This window comes from Neopsephotus bourkii, unplaced genomic scaffold (assembly GCF_033783945.1).
Source record: "Neopsephotus bourkii isolate Nb327-2 ecotype Australia unplaced genomic scaffold, CSIRO-AGI_Nbou_v1 NB_1820, whole genome shotgun sequence".
In the NCBI taxonomy this organism is placed as follows: Eukaryota; Metazoa; Chordata; class Aves; order Psittaciformes; family Psittacidae; genus Neopsephotus; species Neopsephotus bourkii.
This window is the reverse complement of record NW_026902293.1, coordinates 12,169,238-12,191,361: the sequence shown is the minus strand read 5'-3', so window position 1 is coordinate 12,191,361 and position 22,124 is coordinate 12,169,238. Positions and strand designations below refer to the sequence as shown.

At 40.4% G+C, this 22,124-nt stretch overlaps 1 protein-coding gene across 1 annotated transcript in view; it reads left to right on the top strand.

The window, feature by feature from the left end:
• ZNF704 (zinc finger protein 704) overlaps window positions 1-11,994 on the top strand; it is an 86,885-nt gene extending 74,891 nt beyond the window's left edge. The window contains exons 7-9 of the mRNA XM_061342928.1: window positions 2,273-2,377; window positions 7,421-7,515; window positions 9,282-11,994. Coding sequence (XP_061198912.1) covers window positions 2,273-2,377; window positions 7,421-7,515; window positions 9,282-9,393 — 312 coding nt within the window. The 3' untranslated portion in view covers window positions 9,394-11,994. The remainder of the gene's footprint in view (window positions 1-2,272; window positions 2,378-7,420; window positions 7,516-9,281) is intronic.
• The last annotated feature ends 10,130 nt before the right edge of the window (window positions 11,995-22,124 follow it).

Genomic DNA, 22,124 nt, shown 5'->3' with positions numbered 1-22,124 from the left:
TAATCAAGCACAGAATGACCATGAGCCCACAACAATAGAGCTATGGCAGAGAAAAAAAAAAAGTTGCCAGCTTTCTTGGGTTAGAAATACGTGGGAGAGACAGGGAATTTTAATATTGTTGTACAAGACCCCTGAGATAACTTCAGCTGAGATCTTGAGTAGAGTGCTGGTCAATCAAGCTGAAGGCTGATAGGTTCCTATTACAAGAGGTAGAAGAAAGGTGATCGGAGTGAAGATGAGGTCAGGGAGGACACAGAGCACTTCTCCATCCCTGGGACTGACAGTTCAGGAACAGAAGCGGGGAGGACAGGAGGGGATTGCTGCCTGGGAAGAAAGTGGGAGGTTAAACATGAGAGGGAAGGGGAGGAGCATGTGCTATTTCAGATATAAGAGCAGTGCTGGCACAAATAAATATAAATTATCTATGAATATATTTTGATAGGAAATCAAACTGAGGTCTCTAAGCAAAGAGAGATCATGATGTAGAAACTCTTCAGTCCATTGTAATGTTATGGCTGCTTACCTTTTAAAAGAGATTGTTCAAAGTTGTTAGCTTGAAAAACATGACTCTGCTTGGTGACCAAGGACGTGCATCTGGGAAACAAATGAAGATGGTGACTGACTGTCCAAATCTGATCATGTCTGAGGTAGATATTTAAGCACAGATCAAAAGGTTTGAGCACCATGGCATTTTAGGAAACAAATGATGACAGTTTTGAACTTCTTGACGTGTCATTATGAAACTAGTTCCCGTACATGTTGAATTTTGCTACAGAGGAACTACAGCTGGGCTCTTCCAGCATCTAGAGTTTCCCTTGCAGGTCTTATTCAGATAGGTGAGGGAGTCACTTTGCTGATCACAGCTTTGAGCTGACATCCCATAGGATGCTGAGCAGAGGCAGTGCCACCTCGCTGTCCACCAAGCACCCTCCAGTTTTTTCTGGTGGGAGCGCTGTGGTCAGTCACTCCTTCCCATTTGATCAAGGTTGTGATGCAGTGCTGATGCGCTACTGGTACCATTTGGAGTTGCCAGATTTTTCTTGATGCCTTTCAGCAGGGTTTTTATGTATTATGGAGCTCAGTTGATGTTTGTTCCACGTGTCTGTGTGGATTCTTTTGGAGATGCCAGCTGGCTCAGCAGCCTGCAGCATCACTGCCATAGACCATCCAGTGGTCTTGGTTTTCTCTGCCTCAGCACTTGTTTACTCTGAAGATTATCTTTAATGGGCACTAGGAGGCTGTAGTTTGTCATCACTCCTCGCTGCCTGGTGGTGGCTCAGGGAAGCACTCTTCCCTGAAGTGGTGAGATAATTTCAGCAGCCCCAAACACAAACACTTCTTAAGTGCATTGCATTATTTTCAAGCACAGGCAACCTGAAGGCAGAAGTAAAACTCATTTTTAATAGTGGGTTCTTTGGAAGTTTAAAGCAAGGAGCCTTTTCTGTGGTGACAGCTTGAAATTCAAGAGTCAAAGGGAGGCAGTGTTTATGGTGGCTGCTCATGCTACTGCTGCCCCTACCCAGGGTAACTGCAAAGGTATTAATTTTCTGACTCTGTAGATTAAATGGGATTCAGAAATAGGTAGGGAAGAATTCCTGAGGGCTCACAGCCCAGTGAGAAAACCAGAGGGAAGGCCCAAGATGAAAGATGCTCAGCGGTCTGAGCACCCCAGATGGGAAGGACATAATTGTTCAAGGGGCCCAGGCATCCGTCAAATATTTACTTTAGCTTAGTTGTGTAAGAGCTGTTTTCTGAATCCCAAGGGTGATTTTTAGCTCTCTGTTTCTAATAGGAAAGACTGTTTTAATTGAGATGATTCTTAATAGCATTTATCTGATAAACGAGCACTTAAACGATCATTACCCCTGTTGTCCAGAAAGCCTCACTATCCAGCCTTCCGTTTAAACCAGCTGCCATCAGTTTAAACCCTGCCTTGTTTATTGCTGCTACAGGGCATTATTTTAAGTTATTTGTATATGATGTTTGATTTTGAAAGGGTTTTCATCAGATCAGGCTTTAAAGGGTTGTGCGTGGGTTCTTCTGAGAGCTATCGTGTTTCTGTACAAAAAGTTTTAAGATGTAATTATGTCCTTTCCTTACTGGCTTGTCCATGATTTTCCCTCAGAAGGGTAAAATGCTTGTTGCCATGCAGGTTTTTTCTGCCTTGAAAAGTCTCTTGTAGATTTACAGGTTCAAGGAGCAAAAGACCCCTTGAAATGCTTTGGGAGAGGAACGGTTCTTCTTACTGGAATAATATTCTCTTTCCACACAGGCAACTCCTCCAGTGAACATTCCAGGGTCAGCAAAATTCACTCCCAATGGCAGTAGCTTTAGCATCTCTTGGCAGTCGCCTCCAGTTACCTTCACCGGCATTCCAGTAAGTGAATGACAGAAAAAGAAAGAAATTAAAAAGAATAAGTTTTTTAACTTTGTTTTGTTTCACAGTGCCTCATGATAAAAGTAAACTTGACATAGCAGATACGAAAAAGAAACCAATTAAATATATTTGGGTGTCTGCAAACAGAGAATTGGATATATGGTATCTATTCTTTTAACAATATGTTGACAAAAGAACATTGTGGTAGGGGCAGAGCCTGGCACTATGTGTTCCTTTTTGTGCCACTAAGTTTCCTTACAAAACTAGATGTAAAGTCAGCAAAGTGATGGTTATGTTAACAGGCCAACTGTATTCAAGCAGTAGAGCTGTTACCTCAAGGAACTCTTGACAATGAAGCTTATTTGAAAGGCAACTGAAAGAATAAGAAGAAATACAAAGTCTGATTCTAGGAAGCTACATATATATAGACCCTATTGATAGCAGAAAATTATTGTTTTGTACAGAATATAGGTTCAGTTCATACTGCATTTTTATATTAATATGTATTGCAGTTTGACAGCTTCCTAATGCAGATGTATTAGATGCATGTATTAGAGGTAAAGTCAGCTCTGACCCTTTTTTAAATTCAAAAAAGTTGGTGTACAAAGCCTCATTTCATAACTGGGACTGCAGAAATACGTTTGCTTGTCCCAAACATAATGCAATATAGGTGTGTATACTGTAGGGGGAGTTAGAAACCTTTATGGAGAGTTCAAAGGGATTGGGCCTTCTAGTGCCTAGCATGTGAATACTGAAAGTAAATGTAAATCACTATGAGTAGTGGAAGATCTTCTGTATAATGAGTAGAAATAAATATTAATGTAATGTATCCTAATTCTTATTGGAAAGCATTTTTCAGTATAAATTGATACTCTGTAATCAAAAACTTTTTTGCTATCGTAACATCTCATTTACTATTACACTTCATGAATTTCTGAATTTCTAAAGTGTGATATATAAAGCACATTGCTCATCTAGAGAACCATATAGCTTTTTTAATCCTGACAGTGACTATTAGGCATGACGATAGGAGATGCTATTTCCCTCCCTTCTCTTCACCAAGTAAATCTCCAAAGCTTCTTACTGTCAGCTTTTGGCAAACCTTGGAGATTTTCTGCAGAGGCTGTGGCACCCTGCAGGGCTGATAAAAAATGACAGTGGCTGAATCAATTACATTGCACTCTGCCAATGAATATTTATTCAATTCCATCAAGGAGCAACTAACACTGAAAGACATCACGCTGGCAGCAATTTCAGCAAGGGTGCCTTGACAGAGCGTGCTATCCATAAAGTTCCTTGAGAATTTGATTTCACAACAGTGGGGTTGATACAGAGCAATTACGAAGCTGGCTCCTTCTGTGGAGTAGCAGAAATTGGTACCAGGAGTGTTGAGAATCTAAAAACGCAATTAGCCACATTGTAAATCAGACTCTTAAGAGGACAGGATTAGACAATTACGTGTTCAGTTTACTTGTTCAAGCAACAACTTTGGTCTGTGGCTGTAGAGTTGAGAGTTTTCAAAAGAATTCAAGAAATGCCAAATCACTCTCTGAGAACTGTATGGAGATGCCAATGATTTAAGTACAATTTCAGAATAATCCCAGTACAAAAGCCTGGGGAAGCAGTGGTGATGGCAGCATTATAAACCACTCAAGGAACCTATGAACTGCCTTTATATCTCTTGTGTAACAACATTTATAGGCTGTTTAGCAAAAAAAAGGGGAAGAAGAAAAAAGCCTTCTAGGTTGGCACACACTTGACTCTTCTGTCATCAGTGAGATTATTTATGATTACTAAAACTTGCCTGCAGTGAAGAATCACGTGCAGTATGTGAAGGTGCAAATGCAAGGTGATGTTAAATAACTGTACATTAACTGAAAGTTTTGTTTTTCTTGTTTCAGAGTAGATTTTATATTGCTTTATAAAAAAAAGGGCTCTCTCAATTCCCACCCTTACTACTTTAGGAAAGCTATAGTTCAGAGGACTTCTTCCTTCTCTTACGAGGTTCATTTAAGCCTAGACCATGTGAAAGAGCCAGCATACTATAAACTCATGCAGTTATGTACGTATGTTGTCCCTGAGATTAGATGCACGTCTGTAGCACCCAAAGGAACTTCAGAGAGTAAGTCTAAACTGTTACTTTTTGCCTGACCCTTAATATTTATTCAAGCAGTTTCCTACAATGCCTTTGGGACACTTTTTTGGCCTGGACAAACCACTGAGGAGTAACGGATTAGTTACAGATTTGCAAAAGTGCATAGGTCTACACATTTCTTGATGTTACTGATGATACAGGAATGGGGCCATTCTGTCCTTGATTCCTGAGAAGGCTGTTGCTTCCTGGTTTTGAACAGGCTTCTTTCTAGACCTCTGTGTCAGAAGCTGAGTCCACAAGAGAGACAAAATGGTCTTCTTTTGTGATTGGAGTTTTTTCACACCTACCGTAGGTGTCTTCCCATTCATTTCAATGACACTAACCACTCTCGCCATAGGCATTTATCTAGAAGTCTTGTAGTCATAAAGGAGGAGAATAAGGGGAGCCTCCAAAGTCCTTAAGCTTTGTGCTCTGAATCATGCATAAGTTAGATTCCCAAGGCAAATGGAAAACACCCTTTTTCTTACCATTTTCCCAAGATAACTTTGAAGGTGCAAGAGAAGGTTGAACGTTGGCACAGCTGAGTTGTTGTTGGGTGTACTTCTCTGAAGCAGTAAGGACAAGTTCATGTTTACTGTATCACTTGAGACTGAACTAGAAGAAAAAATACAGCACAGCATGGAGATATACAAGAAGGGTGAATTAAATGATGTGAGTGGGATGAGCGGCAGTGGATTCTGTATCTCTTGGTACTGGAGGAGTTAACCACCATATAGTTCCACTTTTATGTCATGTAGGATGGAAGTTGTCTTGAATGCCAGTGTGATCTCTGCTGTGTGATACTGTTTTACATGCCCATAAGACCCAAAAAGGTAGAACAGGAGAGATCTTTAAGTTTGATAATCTGATGTTTATAGATCACAAGTCTTCTCTGTAAGCACAGTTTCCCCGAGGAGATGTAACTGGAAACTCCAGGTCCTTGCTTCAAACAGACACTTTCATTCCACATTAATTCTCTGTGTTAGACAACACTTCAAATGTGAAAAGCCTCCGAGGGCAAAGGTTGTCTTCTCACACCCTCCTCTTAATCTGCTCTGCTGTCACCTATAAAGGAGTACAACTGCCTGGTAATGTTTAGACCTGCTGCAGAGTATATCAGAATGCACTACAGCTCAACTTCAGTGCAGTTTAGCTGCCTTGGCATGCCAATCTGTGCAAACCATTGTGCAGAAACCCTCTCTGGAGCATGAGAGAGGAGGCACAGTGTGCATGCTACGATTACTGCTCAATCCTGTTCTGTGTTTGGAGGCTTTCAGGGTAATTGGTTATAACATAGGAGGCCATCAGATTACTTTTTTCTTCAGTGATAACCAAGGAATATACTGAGTATCGGTTAGTAGTGGTAGATATATAAAAAACCTGGAAGAATTGACTGAATGTCTCTGGTTGCTGGTAATGACTAGAAAACCGCACGGTATGGTAAATGGCGAAGACTAGAAAAGTGTAATTGCTTTGCATTTTGTCTTCAGTATTTCAGTCGTTCTTCAGTAAAACAAGAGAAGAAGTTGATAAAAGGTAGAGGAAAAAAGCAGTAGACAACAAGCTGCCCTCAACATTTTGGAGTGATAGGACAGAAGGAGCTGGTGTGGTCTCTGCATGTACAAAACATGACTGATGGTAAGCAGGCAGAGGCAGAAAGTACATTTCTTTCAAGTTTTGGAGATATATTTCATATATCAGTAATGGTCTAAACTAGTTCAGTGTGAGCTGCACATGGAGTTGCAGCAGAAATTTCTGTAGTTACCAGCCAAGAGTAAAAGTTGAAAGAGTGTCCACCCTCCGTTAGGAGTACTAGCTTTTTGCTGCTGTGGAGCAGCTATAAAATAGGCTTTACATCAAGGATCAAAGCACATTCAGTAACTCTCTTGAAGTCAGGTCAGTTCTCATTCTTCCAGCTACTGTGAGACTTCAAAAGGGCAGGAGTGAAGTCACAGCAATGCAGGGAACTCTTGACAGTATCTGCAGCTGTGGCTGCAGGAGGCAGTGACTCCACGCACCAGATGCCCAAATGAAGCTTTTTGTTCTGTACACAACAAAAAATGAGTGTTCATAAATTTTTCTGGTGCTTTAGATGTGGCCTTTACCCAGGAGCAAAATAAGACCCTGGCAGTAAATAATTCGGGAATTATTTAAGGTCAAGTTTTATGCTATGTGATTACTCGAATAATGCTGCCAACCCCCAGGCTCATGCAGGAGGCTTATTTGGAAAGTCTCAGAGGACCAAGCTACGCCCTTTGCTCAGGAGCATTGACAAAGGAGGACAGATACCTGCTGAGGAGGTTCACAGTGCACAGTAAAGGAAATAATGCAGTACGTGTTGCTAGCAGGCTTGATCAGAAGGGCTGCCTTGTGCTCCCATTAAAACCTTGAGGGCCACATTGTAACTGCCCTGCAGCAAATCCTCTTCCCCAAGGCTGTCTGCACAAAGAGCGACAATTCACAGACAGGAGAAACACGTGAAATCCCCTTATGTCACAAGGGGTTATTGGTATTGATCTCAGCACAGGGTGGAGTTTATTCTTCCATTTATTTTCTCGGCTTAAATTGGAGCAAGTTTTCGTAAGAGCTGTTTGGAGTTCTTAAATAAGAATTAATATATTATTTTCCATATTGACAAGACCTGCAGTGATGCTGATGTATATTCTGGTTTGCTCTGCTAGGATGACTGGTAGAACAGGAAAACAAAATGGAGCTAATATAATGTACCTAGTGCTAAATGAACATCTTTCTCAATAGGCCTACAAGAAGTTATGTGTGTATGTTATATAATGACCTCTCCTGGGTATCCTTGCCACTATGCATCATGAATTGCCTTTCCTGGGAAAAGTGTTGATACTGCATTCATACGTTTACGTTCTTCGTAAGAGCTTCTTCGTTTGTATTGACAGGTCTCACCAACTCATAATCGTCCTGCAGGGAGTGGAGAGCAGAAACAGTCCCACACAGTTCTTTCATCGCCGCCTAGAGTAGCATTTGGCTTGAGGTATGGCACCATTAGCTCCTGCTGACAGACCAGCAGCCTCAGAACCCGAAAGGCATTTAGTAAATAAGATGTCAATGGCCAAAGAAACAGAAAACCTCACCACCAACTGTGATTGCAGTTGTTGGGCAGTTCATTACTAGAACACTTCAGAGTTAAGCGTTCTGGACCTGTTTTGCTTTTCATTACCATCAGAGGTAAAGTTCAGGGGAAAAATGAGTTGTTGCGAAATGAAAGAGGCAGACTGTGGAGCACAACTGCAGGCCTTATGCCAGCATGTCTGGAGTTCAGTTGCAGATCTAAATTGCCCTGCAAAGAAATGCTGCCCAGCTTCACTGCTCCAACTGAAGCATCCTGGGTTGCATTATGTGGCTTTCCTTTTTTCTCCTGAAAGGCTAGGCTGTCATGTATTCATCACCATTCAGTCAGTCTGGTATTTGGCTTCAGTTGAATTATAAGAAATCATATCTTATAGTAAATCAGATCAAAGCGGAGCCTCTTATACCTTGTCTTCCTAGACATAAGCTACATTCACTTCCATTAAAGCTAACTGATGAGTGGAGTCTGCTTTAAAAGCATTCAAAAAGTCATATTAAGAAAATCAAACCGTGACACTGAATTTCTTACAGTAAAGAAACTATTTCTCACAGTTTTGGAGGTGACTGTACTCTAAAACAAAATAAAAGTAAGATTTAATGCTTTCTGTTTTCTTCATCACTCTCAGACCATTGCATATGCTACAAACCAAACTTAGGATCTTCCTAATTCATGGATTGTACCTATTAACGAATGTTCAGTATTCAAAAAATGTGTAGGTATGCAAGAGAGGAATCACCAGGCAATTCCCATGTGTGCCATGTCGCATGTGATATGGGTGTAAAACAATTCTGTCTGTGCAGTTACTTTTTGAAGACACCAGGACCAGTGGCACTGCTGGTGTACTTGCTGTAGCATCACTCCTCAGGTTTGCTGTCTTGCTAAGTGCTGAGTAAAAATAGGTTCCATTTTAACAGTTACTTTGATCATTTTCTAAACCTGTGAACTTTTGAGTGCAATTTTAAGATGGAAAACATGACAATTTATTACAGCTCTAAAAGCGCCTACTGTCTGCCTTGCTGACATTAGAGACAACAGAGAAGGAGCACATGTGAATGTGCTGCTAAGGAGGGCAAGGGTTAAACCTAGTTCTTGATCGCTTTGTTGGTTTTTAGTCAGTGAGCTCAGAGCAAACAATGCAGGAAGAACAGGCAAGCTTAGGAGCTCGTAGCTTTTTCCCCTCTTCTGCATAGCTGCTACCTCCTGGTAGTCAAGGTTTGCTGCTCAGAACTATGCAGAAGACTGGTAACACAGCCATACAGCAGAGGTGACTTCTGCCTGACATGGCCAGGATGTACTGTAGGATAGCTGTGTCTGCCCGTTACAGCTGGGCACTTAGCCTGGATAAAGTACCATTTATGCAGACTGGGTTTAATCTCTGGCTAAAGTCAGGGCTGTACATTCCTGGGGTCATCCCTGGTGCAGAGGAGCAGGCTCAGAGGCTGTAGAAGCCAGGTGAGGAGAAGGACTGCTCCCTCAGAGCTGTGAAGTCACGGCTGTATGTCTGTCTGCTTCCTCAGCTCCCAGCTGACTCAAAGTAAACCCAAATTCCTTTGAAGAGCTGAGGGGTTCTCTGCCTACTGCACTCCTTTGAGATTGTTGTCCTGATCTTACAGTGATAAAGCAAAGCTACAAAAGCATGTCATTAACAAGCTTCCCTTTCTCTCTGACAGGAAGCCTAGAGGGGAGGGGAAAAAGTGTCGGAAGGTCTATGGGATGGAGAACAGAGATATGTGGTGTACTGCCTGCCGATGGAAGAAGGCCTGCCAAAGGTTCATCGACTAAAGATTGAAATTGTGCCGAGGATTTTGGGATGGGGGAGGACAACAGCAGAACCAGATTGCTCAGCTGCACTGTGTCACTTCCCTTTTCCCTCCAGTGATGTGGTGTTGGGGGTTTTGTTTTTTGGGGTGTTGTTTTTTTTTTTTAAGAGCTTTGTATTTCAAAGTGAAGCACTTGTAGCCAAGGAAAAGCACTAATCAAAACCTGTGTGGAGCAATAGAGAAAAAACACAAGGCAAGCAAAACGAAGAGCATACAGCAGAAATCTGTCTAAGTATGGAAACCAGAGCAGCTATTAGTGTTTTTCTGTAAAAGAAAGGAAAAAGTTAATTTTTTGCTAACTCTATGAGCTACTTGCTCCCTAAGATCATTTTTAACCATTTCAGTCTCTGTGCCATGAACGTCTGTATTTGCTAAACTGAACACTTTTTCTTTTCCTGAAACAAAGATCTCTTTTTGAAAGCTTTCTAATAAACACTTCAGAGTCCTATAAGCTACAGTTTTCTCAGCAAAAGCTGTACTAAGACTGGAGACTGCTAAATAATTTTCCTGATACAAATGATCATGATTATATTCTATTTTTGGAAAGGGCATGTGGGGAGGAGTTGGGATTTTCATTTGCTTGTTTATGGGAGCCAAGCAAAGTCTGAATTCGCAAGAAGGACAAGCAGTGCTCCTGCAAGATTCTTAAACCAGGCACAGATCAGTGGAGTGGAACAGAGTTATTTAAGTACCAAATTGGATTTTGATACTCTAGAGGAAGAAAAGCAGCAATGGAAAGTCACCAGCAGATACTGTCACAACAAGAAGTTGAGAGAAGAAATCCAGGGATGCTTGCTTCAAACCTGTAAGAATAAAATGGGGGTCCAGTACCTTGTCTTGCCGCTCCCCTGTTCCTGAGGGAGGATGAAGAGTTGGACCAGCGCGCCTGTTGCTGCAGGAGGCCTATAAAGAACTGGTAAATGCAGCCACTAAGATTATATGTAATACCTATTCAGGGACATGATCCAGCCCAGCAGTTCTGCTCTTTGCTTCTTTTTCTCTTATTTGAGAGATTGTTGTTAAGATAAGGTTTGCTCAGCTTTTTTTTTTTTTTTACCTTATTATAGTTTCTAAGGTTTATTTGATGAAAAAAGTTGGTAGAGAAAAGAAAATGCCCCCTTTCCACAACATCATCTCAGAAATAGAAGTTCAGCAGCAAAGGATCGATGTATCTATGGTAAAAGTCCATTTCTTAACTAATCTTGATACACTAATTAACGAGTTTCTGTACTTGCAGTGCTTGGATAGATTTGGGTACTTCAGTTTCTCTGTCTGTGAAGCATTGTCTAAGATGTCTCTAAGGGGACTCAAAGTACCTAAACAGCTCTCTAAAATCTAGTCCAGAGTTGACTTGATAGCTTTATGAAGTGTGCATTGCTGCTTATGCCTATGTAAAAGCACAGAACAACAATGCAGTCATTTGGAATATACACTATGAATTCGGTAAAGTAGTACTGAGAAGTAAAATCTATAATAGGAGCTACTGAAGGTTATCATCTGATTTTCTTTGAACAAGTTAATTGGGCAATCAAATGCCTCATTTGAGCACGCTATTGCTGCAGTTATTTACAAATGGTGTGATTTACATGCACAAGTGGCAAGACACACTTGCATGCACCCAATTACTTGATTTTTTTCCCAATGTGTTCTCTTAAGTCATTAAAGAAAGAAAAATAAGACTCTGAAATCTAGTAAGACCTTGAAATATATACACATATGTGTGTATGACTATATATATCTATATGAAACTAGATGTTATGTAGTTACATATATATATATATATATATATAAATCTGGGATCAGCAGGGAGGAGAAAGATTGTTTTCTTTATAAATATGAAACCCAAGACACTAAAGGTCAGTGGGTATGCATAGCCACTGTATTATCTTCTTTAATCTTAGTAAAATGTGGGTCATGGTATTTCTTTGGATGTTGTATTTTTTTCAATTTCCTTAGTAAAATACCTCATAGTAATTCATAGTCATTTCATCTTCAAACATTGAGCTTGCTGATGGTTCTGCTTTGGTAGAACTTAGAAAATGCGGGATCTTTCCAAGATACTTCTGCCAGCTTCCCCCCGCTTCAATTTTTACAAGCACTCTGAGACTAATTATGAAGTGTTCCATAATTAATTTTACTATCGTTAGACTGACAGTATTTGCCTCTATATTTGTTGTTCCCCTCCTTTTATATTTTCCCTTTTTGCTTTGGAGGATTTTATTGGAAAATAATGTATCAGATTGTATATTGTTTCTGTAATGTCATGGCATCGTGAGCACCTTCCCGAGGGCACTGTACAAATTATTGTAATAAGATTATTCTTTATGGATTTCTGCATGGAAGAATGGTTTTGTTGCCAGACCAGACTGCCCTCTGGTACAGATTTGATACGGGTTACACAGAGGCACAAAAGCCACAAATCGTCAAAGCGCGATAGAAAGTTGGTGTTAACGAAACAGAGGACAGAAGATACTTGGTAAATCCTGCCAGGACAAAGCTCAGTTACCAGTGTTCTTACACAACGTTTAATCAGCAGTTTATATTAAATCAGTTTTGCATCTTATGGCTGTGGCATTTTGATTCAAAAGCAGGCACTTCTCCAGTTACCATGGATAGCGGTAGAGAGGCAGCGTGGCCACCTGGACCCACATGAAGCTCTCACCAGTCGCTTCGTGCCTTGAACTCAGATTACTTCATGTCGCACGAGCACTGCGGCTCCTACCAGGATCCCCTTCGCCCTCCCTTCACACCCAGCAGGGAACAGAAACGTCAGCAAAGCCTTTCCTGTGCTGCCAGTACCAGCATTATCTGGAATAAGCTATTCTGGTTTTCAGTCTGTTGCTTCTGTGTTGCTCTGAGCTGCGTCGCTGTCCTTCTAATGTCCTTTCATCCCACACTTCTGCACCAGCCTCTCTGGAAGAGTCAGATTTTTCTGTTTTCCCAAGAAAGGGCTAGCCTGAATGCTGTTTGCATATGTCATCATCAGTACATGCCATTTCCCCTATTGCAGTTTCTCTGCAGGAGGTAGGTGATTGTCTCTGAACTCCCAGAGAAGTGACCCGAATGCATCACACAGCCTCTGTGTGCTTGCAGGGATTTGGATGTGGGTTTTTTCATGTCAAGAGCCAGAGCTTCCCCCTGAAATACAAGAAATGGAAGGATCTATTTTGTTGGCTTTAACCACTTACTAGTATTGATGCTGGTAAGAGAAATCGCCAACATCAGTATCAGTGGAGATAAGCTGTATAGATCCCTAATACTTTTCTTTAGACGTTGTCTTGCTTAACAAAGCTGTTTCCCACTTCCCCCTCTACCCCATCCCCCAAACGATACAGAAAAAAAGATAATTTTACAAGTGAGAACTTTTAATGGCAATTTTTAAAATGTCACTGTGCTCCAACCGTTCCTGTGTGAAGGTATTGGATGTTACAAACTCCGATCATCGCAGTCATAAAACAGTTTCCACCCAAAACAATGTGCCTGATTCTCTAGTGCCTTGCACAAATATAACATGATGCAAAGGGAGCAAGAGCTCTTCTGTTCCAGTTAACAGGTTTACACTGACTTTTAACCAATGCCACTTGTCACCTGGTGGGTATCTGTTGTTGTGTAAACCAAACCTGTATGCCCTGCCAGTGTGAATAAGCTGAGCAGAATGCCTGTCTGTTGAATTGCTTTTTCCAAATCACTAGCCTGGTATGAGCATCATCTGTCAAATGATCCCAGATTCCTTGCACCCGTTCACTATCCCCGCCATCAGTTTGTTCATTCCTTCTCCCCTTCACTTTTGTAAGGTAATGACCAGGTGGGCAACACTACAGGAGGCAAAGCTTTGGCCAGAAGTTATTGTAGAACTGCATGTAAGAACAATTCCAGCTTCATGCAATATCCCAGATGTTCTTGTCACTCACTTGTTATTTTTCAGTCATTCTGACCCAGTGAGGCAGGATGGTTTTCTCTGTCTTGCTATGGTCTGGGACCAGTGAGAATGACCCTGCCAGGAATTCAGGACAATCACTCTAACTGTGGCAATACAAAGTAGTTTCTTCTTCCACTGCCTGTAAGTATGTTGAAACACCACCTCAGAAATAGGACATGAAATCAGAATCTTGCTAGCTATGTATAGAGACTTCAAAGGTTACAAGTGAAGCTTGTTTCTGTTGGTTCAAACACCAGTCATCTGTTGGAGAAAGTTGTGCTGCTCCTTTTCATAGAAATATTTTGATAAGGAAACATTTGTAAAGTGTCATCTTGGTTTTATATTTATACTTTATTCAATCTTCGTGTAAGGTGGTAGCACTCAGTTGCAGCACTGGAACTGAGACCTGTATGGAGTATGGGATTTAATCTGCATTCGTCAGGGGTTTTCTCAATGATAACTGTAGGCTGTTGCAAAGCATTCTAGCTTAGATTTTGTTCTAGTATAAGTTCAGGAGAGTTTTATGGCACCTTTAGCAAAATAGCTAGAAAGTAAGCCACAAGAAAAATTAATCAGGCTGAGGGTTTAAATACATTCTGCATCTGCTAGATACGAGCAGGCCTTGTCTGCATGTGAGAGGAGAATCCAGAACAACCCTGAAAATCAGTCTCTTTCCAATGACACCACAAAGTGTTTGCCATTTGCCAGTCCTCTTGAAGAAATCCGGTTTTACTTTGGAGTCTTTATCTCAGCAGTTAGTGTATGATGTGTAATGCTCAGATAAATGATGTTACTAAAATGCTTGTAAAAACTGCCTTTGGAAGACAGGAAAAGAAAGAGTCAATGCAGATTTCCTCAGGGAACATAAGAAGGATGTAAAGGCAGGGTGTGGCTTTATTTGAATGGAAGATGGCTAAGAAATTCATTTTTTCCTAGGCAGAATTAAAGAGCAATATGTCCCTACTTGAATTACTGAAATTAGAAGGAAGCAGTAATTACTGAACAAGGTCTTAATGCTACAGCGTATGATGTTCCAAATTGGGAAAAGAAAACATGTTTGATGATATAAAAATACAGAAAATTAGCTTGAACCATAATGTAATTATAGTATAAATCTATACATTTGTATAAATCTTTTAGGAAATCTACTGTAAATATGAAGGCTTCTTGTTCATATAGCTGCTTGGTCAAAGGATACTTTGTCTATAATTGTATCTATATAACTGTATACTTCTTACCAAATTACTTCAGCAAGCAAAAAAATACTACTTTAGCATGATATTCTGCAGGTGTTGAGTACCCACTTTGCAAAGTGCTCATCCTACATGGAATTTAAAAAAATGTGGCACCATGGGTTTGGTAGGTTTTTATCATATCTGCAAAGGTATCAGCTTCAGGAAACCCAGGATTTTATTGAATAACTGGTACTTTGAAGGAATACATATGCAAATTCTCATTTTTTTTCTTTATTTGTATGCAAAGAAATTACTTTGGGTCCATAATAATTTTTCCTGTGAACTCTTTCTCCTGTATCCAGGGACTCCATTCCCTAAATTCCCAGATTATTTATACTGAAGTGAATGAAAATGAGGATCTTCAATATTAGGACCTAAAAGGGTAAATAGCACCTGGCATCAGAATTTGTAGTATCAGTATTTTAGCTGTAGTAATTAATTCTTGCAGCGAAGCCAGCACATCTTTTAGGGAAGGGAAGCACCTAACCTATAAACCAGCAGGTTTGGCTGTGCAGACGTAGAGCTACTGGTACTCCAGCAGTAAAATGTAGGCTCACATAGATCAGAGCACTCAAGTAGGGGTTGAACTCTGTGTATGAGTTCTTTGTTGATGAGACTACTTGTGTTTCTAAAGTTGGGCACACATTTTTATGCTCTTCTGAAACCAGGCTTTTGGCAAGAGCACATACTCTTATAGCTTTGTTTGAAATATGCACTTTGTGAGACAATCTATCTTTCTCTGCTTTTATGCAATTTATCTTGTATTTAGAGACCAGGCAAATTCAGAGAATTTTTTATTATTTCTTGCATTGCAGAGGGAAAGTGAGAATGAAGACAGGTTTAACCATACACTTGAGCATGTGAAAGCATTGCCTAGGTTTGTAAATGGTGTCTATTTGCCATCAAGTTCAAAGGAACTAATTTGAGCATGTTGAGCATGTCAGAAAAAACAGCGCATGACAAGCAGGTCACATTACATAAATGTATGTAGTTCCATCTGTATTCCCTGTACAATCAACACACCTCCAGGCAACTGGAGTCATCGGAGCTCTGAGTGTACAAGGAAATACAGAAGTAAGTTTCCCTAAAAGCTTTAGGAATGCTGTGCTTTTAAGCCACAGATGATGTTGTCTGTGTAATTTGTAGTGTTAAAAGGAAATAGATGGTAGCCTTATTAACAAGGTGCAATACTTACAAAGGGCTAAATTATGGAAACAAGTCGTGTGTGTACAGCACTGCAAAATGTGCACTCTTTTAAAACTGACTTTTATAGCACTGGGATCTTATTACCTCTCTGAAATTATAATGTTGGTATAATTTTATAACCATTTTATACACCATGAAACAGGATTTGGGATTGCTTGGCTTAAAATTGTATTCTTTTGAAAATAACTTTTAAAATAGAGAGATTCCTTCATCACAGTATACAGTCTGAATGGGATCATACAACATGATTGTCTCCATCTTATATGGAGAGTTCATGCAAGTTAATATAGCTTATATACCTACATAGAAGTATGTAACATCAAGGAGGTTATATAGGAAAAGATTACATTAAAGGTTTGTGTTTCAGTTATGAAAAGGGTTTCAACAATCAGACTAAAAGCTCCACTTACATTTTTTCTCTCCATCTGCACCATGGGATCAGCAGAATACAGGTTGCGAAGTATGGTGTGTCTTGCTATCATACGCCTTTTTTTTTGCTGTTAAATAATGACAAACATGCCATTTTTCCATTGCTCTTATTGTTCTGTCTTAAAGTCCAGAATTAACTAAAAGGCAGAAATAATCTCTTCTGTTAGACAAAAGTTCTTTGGTTGTTTCCCTGTTTGACTGACTTATAGCAAAGGCTGAAAGGACAGGCTCGAAGTCGGAGACATCAGTTGAAAGAGGCTTGAGCCGGTCAGGTAAGACCTGAAACAGAACTGCTCAGAATCAGATCCCAGTAGGAGGAAACTAGTCTTAAGCAGTCAGTTGCACTGACTGGACTGCCCATGCTGCTAAGGGGTGTAGAACAAAAGCACGTGGCTTTTCCTCCATGTGACTATTTCTACTGTAATTGAGAGTGTGAGTGCTTGAGAAGATGATTTTGCTGTTAAGACTTTGTGAGAGGGATGGATAGGCACCCAGGCACATTGGTGTTGTGACTGGAAGATGTTGGCCCACTTTCTAGCAATACCAAAGTAGCAGTATTTTGGATGTGTCACTTTGTGACAGATTTAAGAGCTGTTAAGCACATGGTATTCAGCCTGTAATCCACCCTACTGATAGCAGACCCATATGCTGGGATGGGATCCAGTATATCAAACCTGTTGTGAAGGGAGTCACCACCATGGTCCTTTTTGCTGTCAGCTGGAGCAAGTGCTGCATGTGTTGTGTCCAGCCTGAAGGAAGTAGTTATCTGCGTTCATTCGTGACCCACAGTGCAGAATGCTCTTTTGAAGAATACTCTTTCAGAGCTTAAAATAAAACTTTTGGAGGACTTTTATGTTATAGAAGGTCACTGAAAAACTTACAGTATTGCCAGAGCTGAAACCAGAAGTGGTGGTTTCCCTCCTTCCAGAGCCATGCTGCAGCTCCCTGACCAGCTGGTGGGAGCATGCTCCCATCTGGGCTCTTCAGACCCTCATAACCTTGGCTGTCTTTTTCCCCAAGATTTACTGGAACCCTGTAGAGCCCTACACCAGGCCAATGAGTTTGACCCTCAGCTAAAGGAAGCTATTTCCAGCTTTCTCCCAACTCTTCCACTTCCTAAAGTGTTTTATTAGTAGACTTTTGTAAAGGGGGCATTGCCCCATGACTTCCCAATGGCATTGCTAACACAGCAGCAGCAACCCCTGCATTTGCAAGGAACCAGACATCATCTTTGTTAGATGTGGAGTTTAGGCCATATTATTTTAGATTTTATCTCTACATTTCACCTAACAACTGTAGTTCCACAGCAGATTAAGTTGATATAAGGTTGTGCTACTGTTGAAAGAGCTGTTCTACCCCTGGCAGAGACATTTCTAGAGAGAAATATCCTGGGATATGCTAGCTTGAACCACTCCTAAAAGTGTAGGTCTATATAAAATGCCTAAAGGCTACATCAGGATATGGCTTGTTGAGTTGGTACCTCTGCTGTTCATGAGGCAGGCATGATAATACTGCCTTTATCCCACTCTGTCTCGGCCGGAGTCTCATTAACAGCCTGGACTTGCGCATACTCCTCCAGTAGCTAGCTCAGGAGAGCTCCACTAACACATGGTTGCTTAGCACTAATAGAATACCATGAAAACAGCATTGATTTTGATATGGAGTCTTGGGGGGGGGGGACGGGGAAGAGAGTTAGATCAATAATCCTACATGCAGTGAGTCTTAAGACCATTAACTGTACCATGGTTTTGCTAAGCAGATACTGGAAGAGTTAAGGGACATGAAAAGCAATCTTACTGGGCCATGTTCCTCCCTGGTCCAGGGGTGTCCTGGAGCCAACCTGATGTTATTCAGGGTAGTCTCAGGCCATGCAAGGTTTACTGGGGAATGTGATCACTGTGCAAGATCTCTGGGCCACAGAAAATCAGGGTGTACTTCTTACCGAGACATGATGGCAAGTAGGAAAGATCCTCAGCTGCTTTGCTAGCGCAGTTTTCCAGACTCTCTTTATTATAAGATCAGTGTAATGGTGATGGGACTGCTGGGAAAAGGTAAAGGCTCATCAGTTAACTGAAGGAAGGTAACTGCCAGCATCAGTTGCACTATGTTTTGTTAAACTCTGTGAAGAAAGTAAAGTATGTTTTCTTCTCCTCTGCTAGTCATACTATTTCATATAAAAAAAGTATTTCCATCACAGAAGGGGGTGAATTTAGCACCAGTTAAGCAGCTGCAGGAAATCAAAAGCCCAGTTTCCCAGTTTTTATGAATATAGGATTTCTAATACACTCTGCTTGCAAAGTGCAAGTAAGACTAAGCACTACAGACTAAGATTGCAGTACTTAGAGCCATGCACCCTTCCATCTCACTTCAGCCACAAAAGGGAAATAACTGCCCACATACATTGTTCTTCATTTCCTATCAAATATGGTTTTAGATAACATAAAGTAAATGTAAGTTTTTTTATTATTATTTTTTTTTTTCTGAATTATTATTTTTGGAACCAGAGCATTTCTCTTTCGCTCAGTGTAAAATTACTGTACTTTTATTTGCTCTGCATTGCACTTTATGTATTTTTTTCACTTGTTCGGCTTTTGTTAATCTAGTTTTAACTAGAAATTAACCATGAAACTAAGATGTTTTTATAAACATGCAAGTTCCATAAAATACAGCAAATAAACTATTTAGGTCAGAGATGTTTTTAATGCTATGTTGAAATACTATAGCTTCCGTAATTATTTACTATTTGGCGAATTTAATACGTTAATGGATAGTATGGTTTAAAATGGAATGTAAGTAAGCAGAAGACAAGGTTCTAGACATTGGATCTGCTTATGTGCATTAGTTTAACTGATACGGGTCTTAACAAAATTAGTCTAATCTGGGTTAAAGAATTATAAAACTGTTTAATAAGCCAGGTTCAAATGAAAATAGGTTACAGAGAAGTTGCAATTGGTTTAACCTAATTGCTGAAGAAATAATATTTTCTACCAGGCTAATGCAGAGCTGTCTAGTGAGCAGTCTGATAAGCTCCTTGTCCCTGGAAGGGCTGAATTCATACAAGACGCTACCTGAAGTCGAATGGGAGTATGTATTTCCCTGCTATAAGCAGTAGGTCTCCAAACTCTTGTGATTACAGATGCATTTCCAGGGTGACAATAGTACTTCCATTTGTTTTTCTCCTGCCTTCATCCCCTCTAATTATGGGAGCCAGTGTCCTAAAGAAAATCTTCTTGTTCCTAAATGAGCTAATGAAGAGCTTACTTACCTTCCCTCTGGTTTTGGTGTTAAACTTGCAGCCCAAATACAACTGGATGTAGTTTAGCTTAAGAATTTTTAGATGCCAGTTGAACGTATTTAAACAAAGAACAGCTATTCTACCGCAGCACAAAATCCCTTCAAATCTTGTGGAGTATACTGAAAAATAAAGACCTCTTTTACTTTGTCCAAACTCTTTATTCCAAATCATACCTGGAAAGATGGAAGTCTGCAGTGACTGAAAAACAAAGCATACTGTAGTGGAAGACCAGAGAGAGAGAGAGAGAGAGAGAGAGAGAGAGAGAGATGGTGACATTCTCACTTTCTTCCGGGGCTTCCTTCTCCCAGGCTGATGTGTGTGTGTGTGCACAGACCACACGACACCATGATGTGAAACCCCTTCAAAAGCGCTTTGTCAGCCACCTCCCACATCCTTTTAAAGAGGCTTTCAGACATCCTGCTTTTTACATTTCTGCGTAAAACTAAAAGCTAACCTCTGCTCCAGTAGCATGATTACTGTCTCACCCTGAGCTGCAAGTAGATCATCCTGCTGTTTTGCCTACAAAAATGGGCAAGATCCGGGTATTTCTGAATGTTGTAAAGCTGTGGTGTCCTTTTAGGGAGTAACAGGAGACTCTGGAACATGGCAAGTGCACTGCCAGTGGCATGCAAGCTTCATGCTTGGCATTATTGGGCACTGGGATACCTGTGCTGAAGAGAAATTGTAGGTTAATGACACCTCTACAACCTACCACAGAGATGAGTGCTGCACAACACTGCTCAGGTTTTCTTAAGTGTGGAAAAACTAAGCTTAAAAGCTTTGCCCTAAGCACAGTGTCTCTGAATACTCAGTTTGAGTTTGGCTGAGGAGCAAGAGCAGTGACAGGCCTCCTCCAAGGTGGCAACCCATCAGGCAGCACAAATAATAGATCTGTTGCCCACCTAGTTTCCCTATTTTCATGTATGTTTGAAGGAAAGCTTAAAAAAGACGACTTCTACATGGTCACAGTCTGATTTGATTCTGCCCTCTGGGGGCATCTGTGGGTCAGCGCAGCAGATTTAGGTGAGGTACTTCCGCTGCCGGTGACTTGCACATAGCAAAAAAAAATGTTTCTTAGAAGCAGGTGCTTTTTCTTTTCTTTTTCTTAAGATAACAAACCACAATAAAAATGCCATTCTGCAGCCTTTTGTTAAACTCTCACTGTCTCCCTGTAGCACCTGCAGCTGGGGAGAACTCTAAAGTTCAGAGAACCATGGCCATAACTCATCAAAAAGCCTCCGCAATCTATTGCTACTGAAAATGTTCTTGTGCTAGATCAAGAACATAGAGACTTGGGCTCTCCAAAATTCCCTGTTGCTGTTCCTTTATATGAAAATGGTGTTAAAATCTTTATGTCTGCATCCCAGTCAGTTCTGCCTGCTGAACCAAAAGCACTTCCAACAGACTTCAGCCGTGTAGGGAGTGATTCCCAGTACAAGTCATGATGCTCCAAACATTCTGAATGTTTTTCTTAAAAACATTTGCGAAATTAGCAATGTGAATGTTAATGCCTAGAAGTCTATGAAAAGAATTGAGTGAAAATACTGAGAAGAATGTGCTTGCACTTGAGATGTTAAAGATAGGCTACTGAATTACTAATTTGCTAAGCACTTGCTCCTGAGTTTGATTAATGCACTAAACCAGCTTTGGACAGAGTTACTTATAAGAACAGAAAAGGAACGTTTTTTTCCTTGAGTTATTCAAGTTATTCATAGACTCATAGAATAGTTAGGGTTGGAAAGGACCTTATGATCATCTAGTTCCAACCCCCTGGCATGGGCAGGGACGCATCACACTAGACCGTGTCATCCAAGCTCATTCAGTTAGGTAATAAATAGTTTGGTTACTGGGTTTTAGAATGAGCAAATCTTGTTCTCTTGCACTTCTAATCTCCATTGCTTGTATGGAAAGAATCTTTTCTGCTGTTTCATTTCCCAGTGAATGACCATGTCACTAGCTACAGGCAATGTTTCTTCACGTAGATTGCAAAATAGGCTTTGATGAATTTACTCCTCCGTGCAATTCCTGATTATCTGATTATTTTTCTAGCTTCAAAAATGGTTTTGTGCAATTTTCATAGATATGGTTGAAAAACAATTGCAAGAAAGAATCTTTAGTGTTTTAACCACTTTTTTCCCTACGTAAAAGAACATGAAGAAACATGAAGTATCATGAACAAAGTCAGTTCATTGCTGAATTAAATATTTATAGAACATCTTGATTAATAAAAACCGTGATCTTTGTGGAAGTTACGTTTAGGAGCAAACCACTGTGTTTTAGTAAATATAGCAAGTGAGAAAGCAGGTTTCTTCAGAAAAAAACACAAATGGAAAACAAGATTAAGGTAGATTGTTTAAACCAAGGTTTTCCCCTTGTCTTTAAGCCCATCCTGCCTGGTATGTTACTGTTGTACATTCAGGGATGCTCAGGACAATAGACATTCCTCAAGGGAAGCAGCTAGGTTCCAAAGTGTTAACTGAAAGAAAAAGTGAGCAAACTCATAGGATTTTCTAGCACAGCGATTGCCAAAAAATGCCAAAAATCACTCCTCACCTCTGAACAAGAATTCAGCATTTTAGAATTGTGCTTTAATGTAGCTCACACACCAT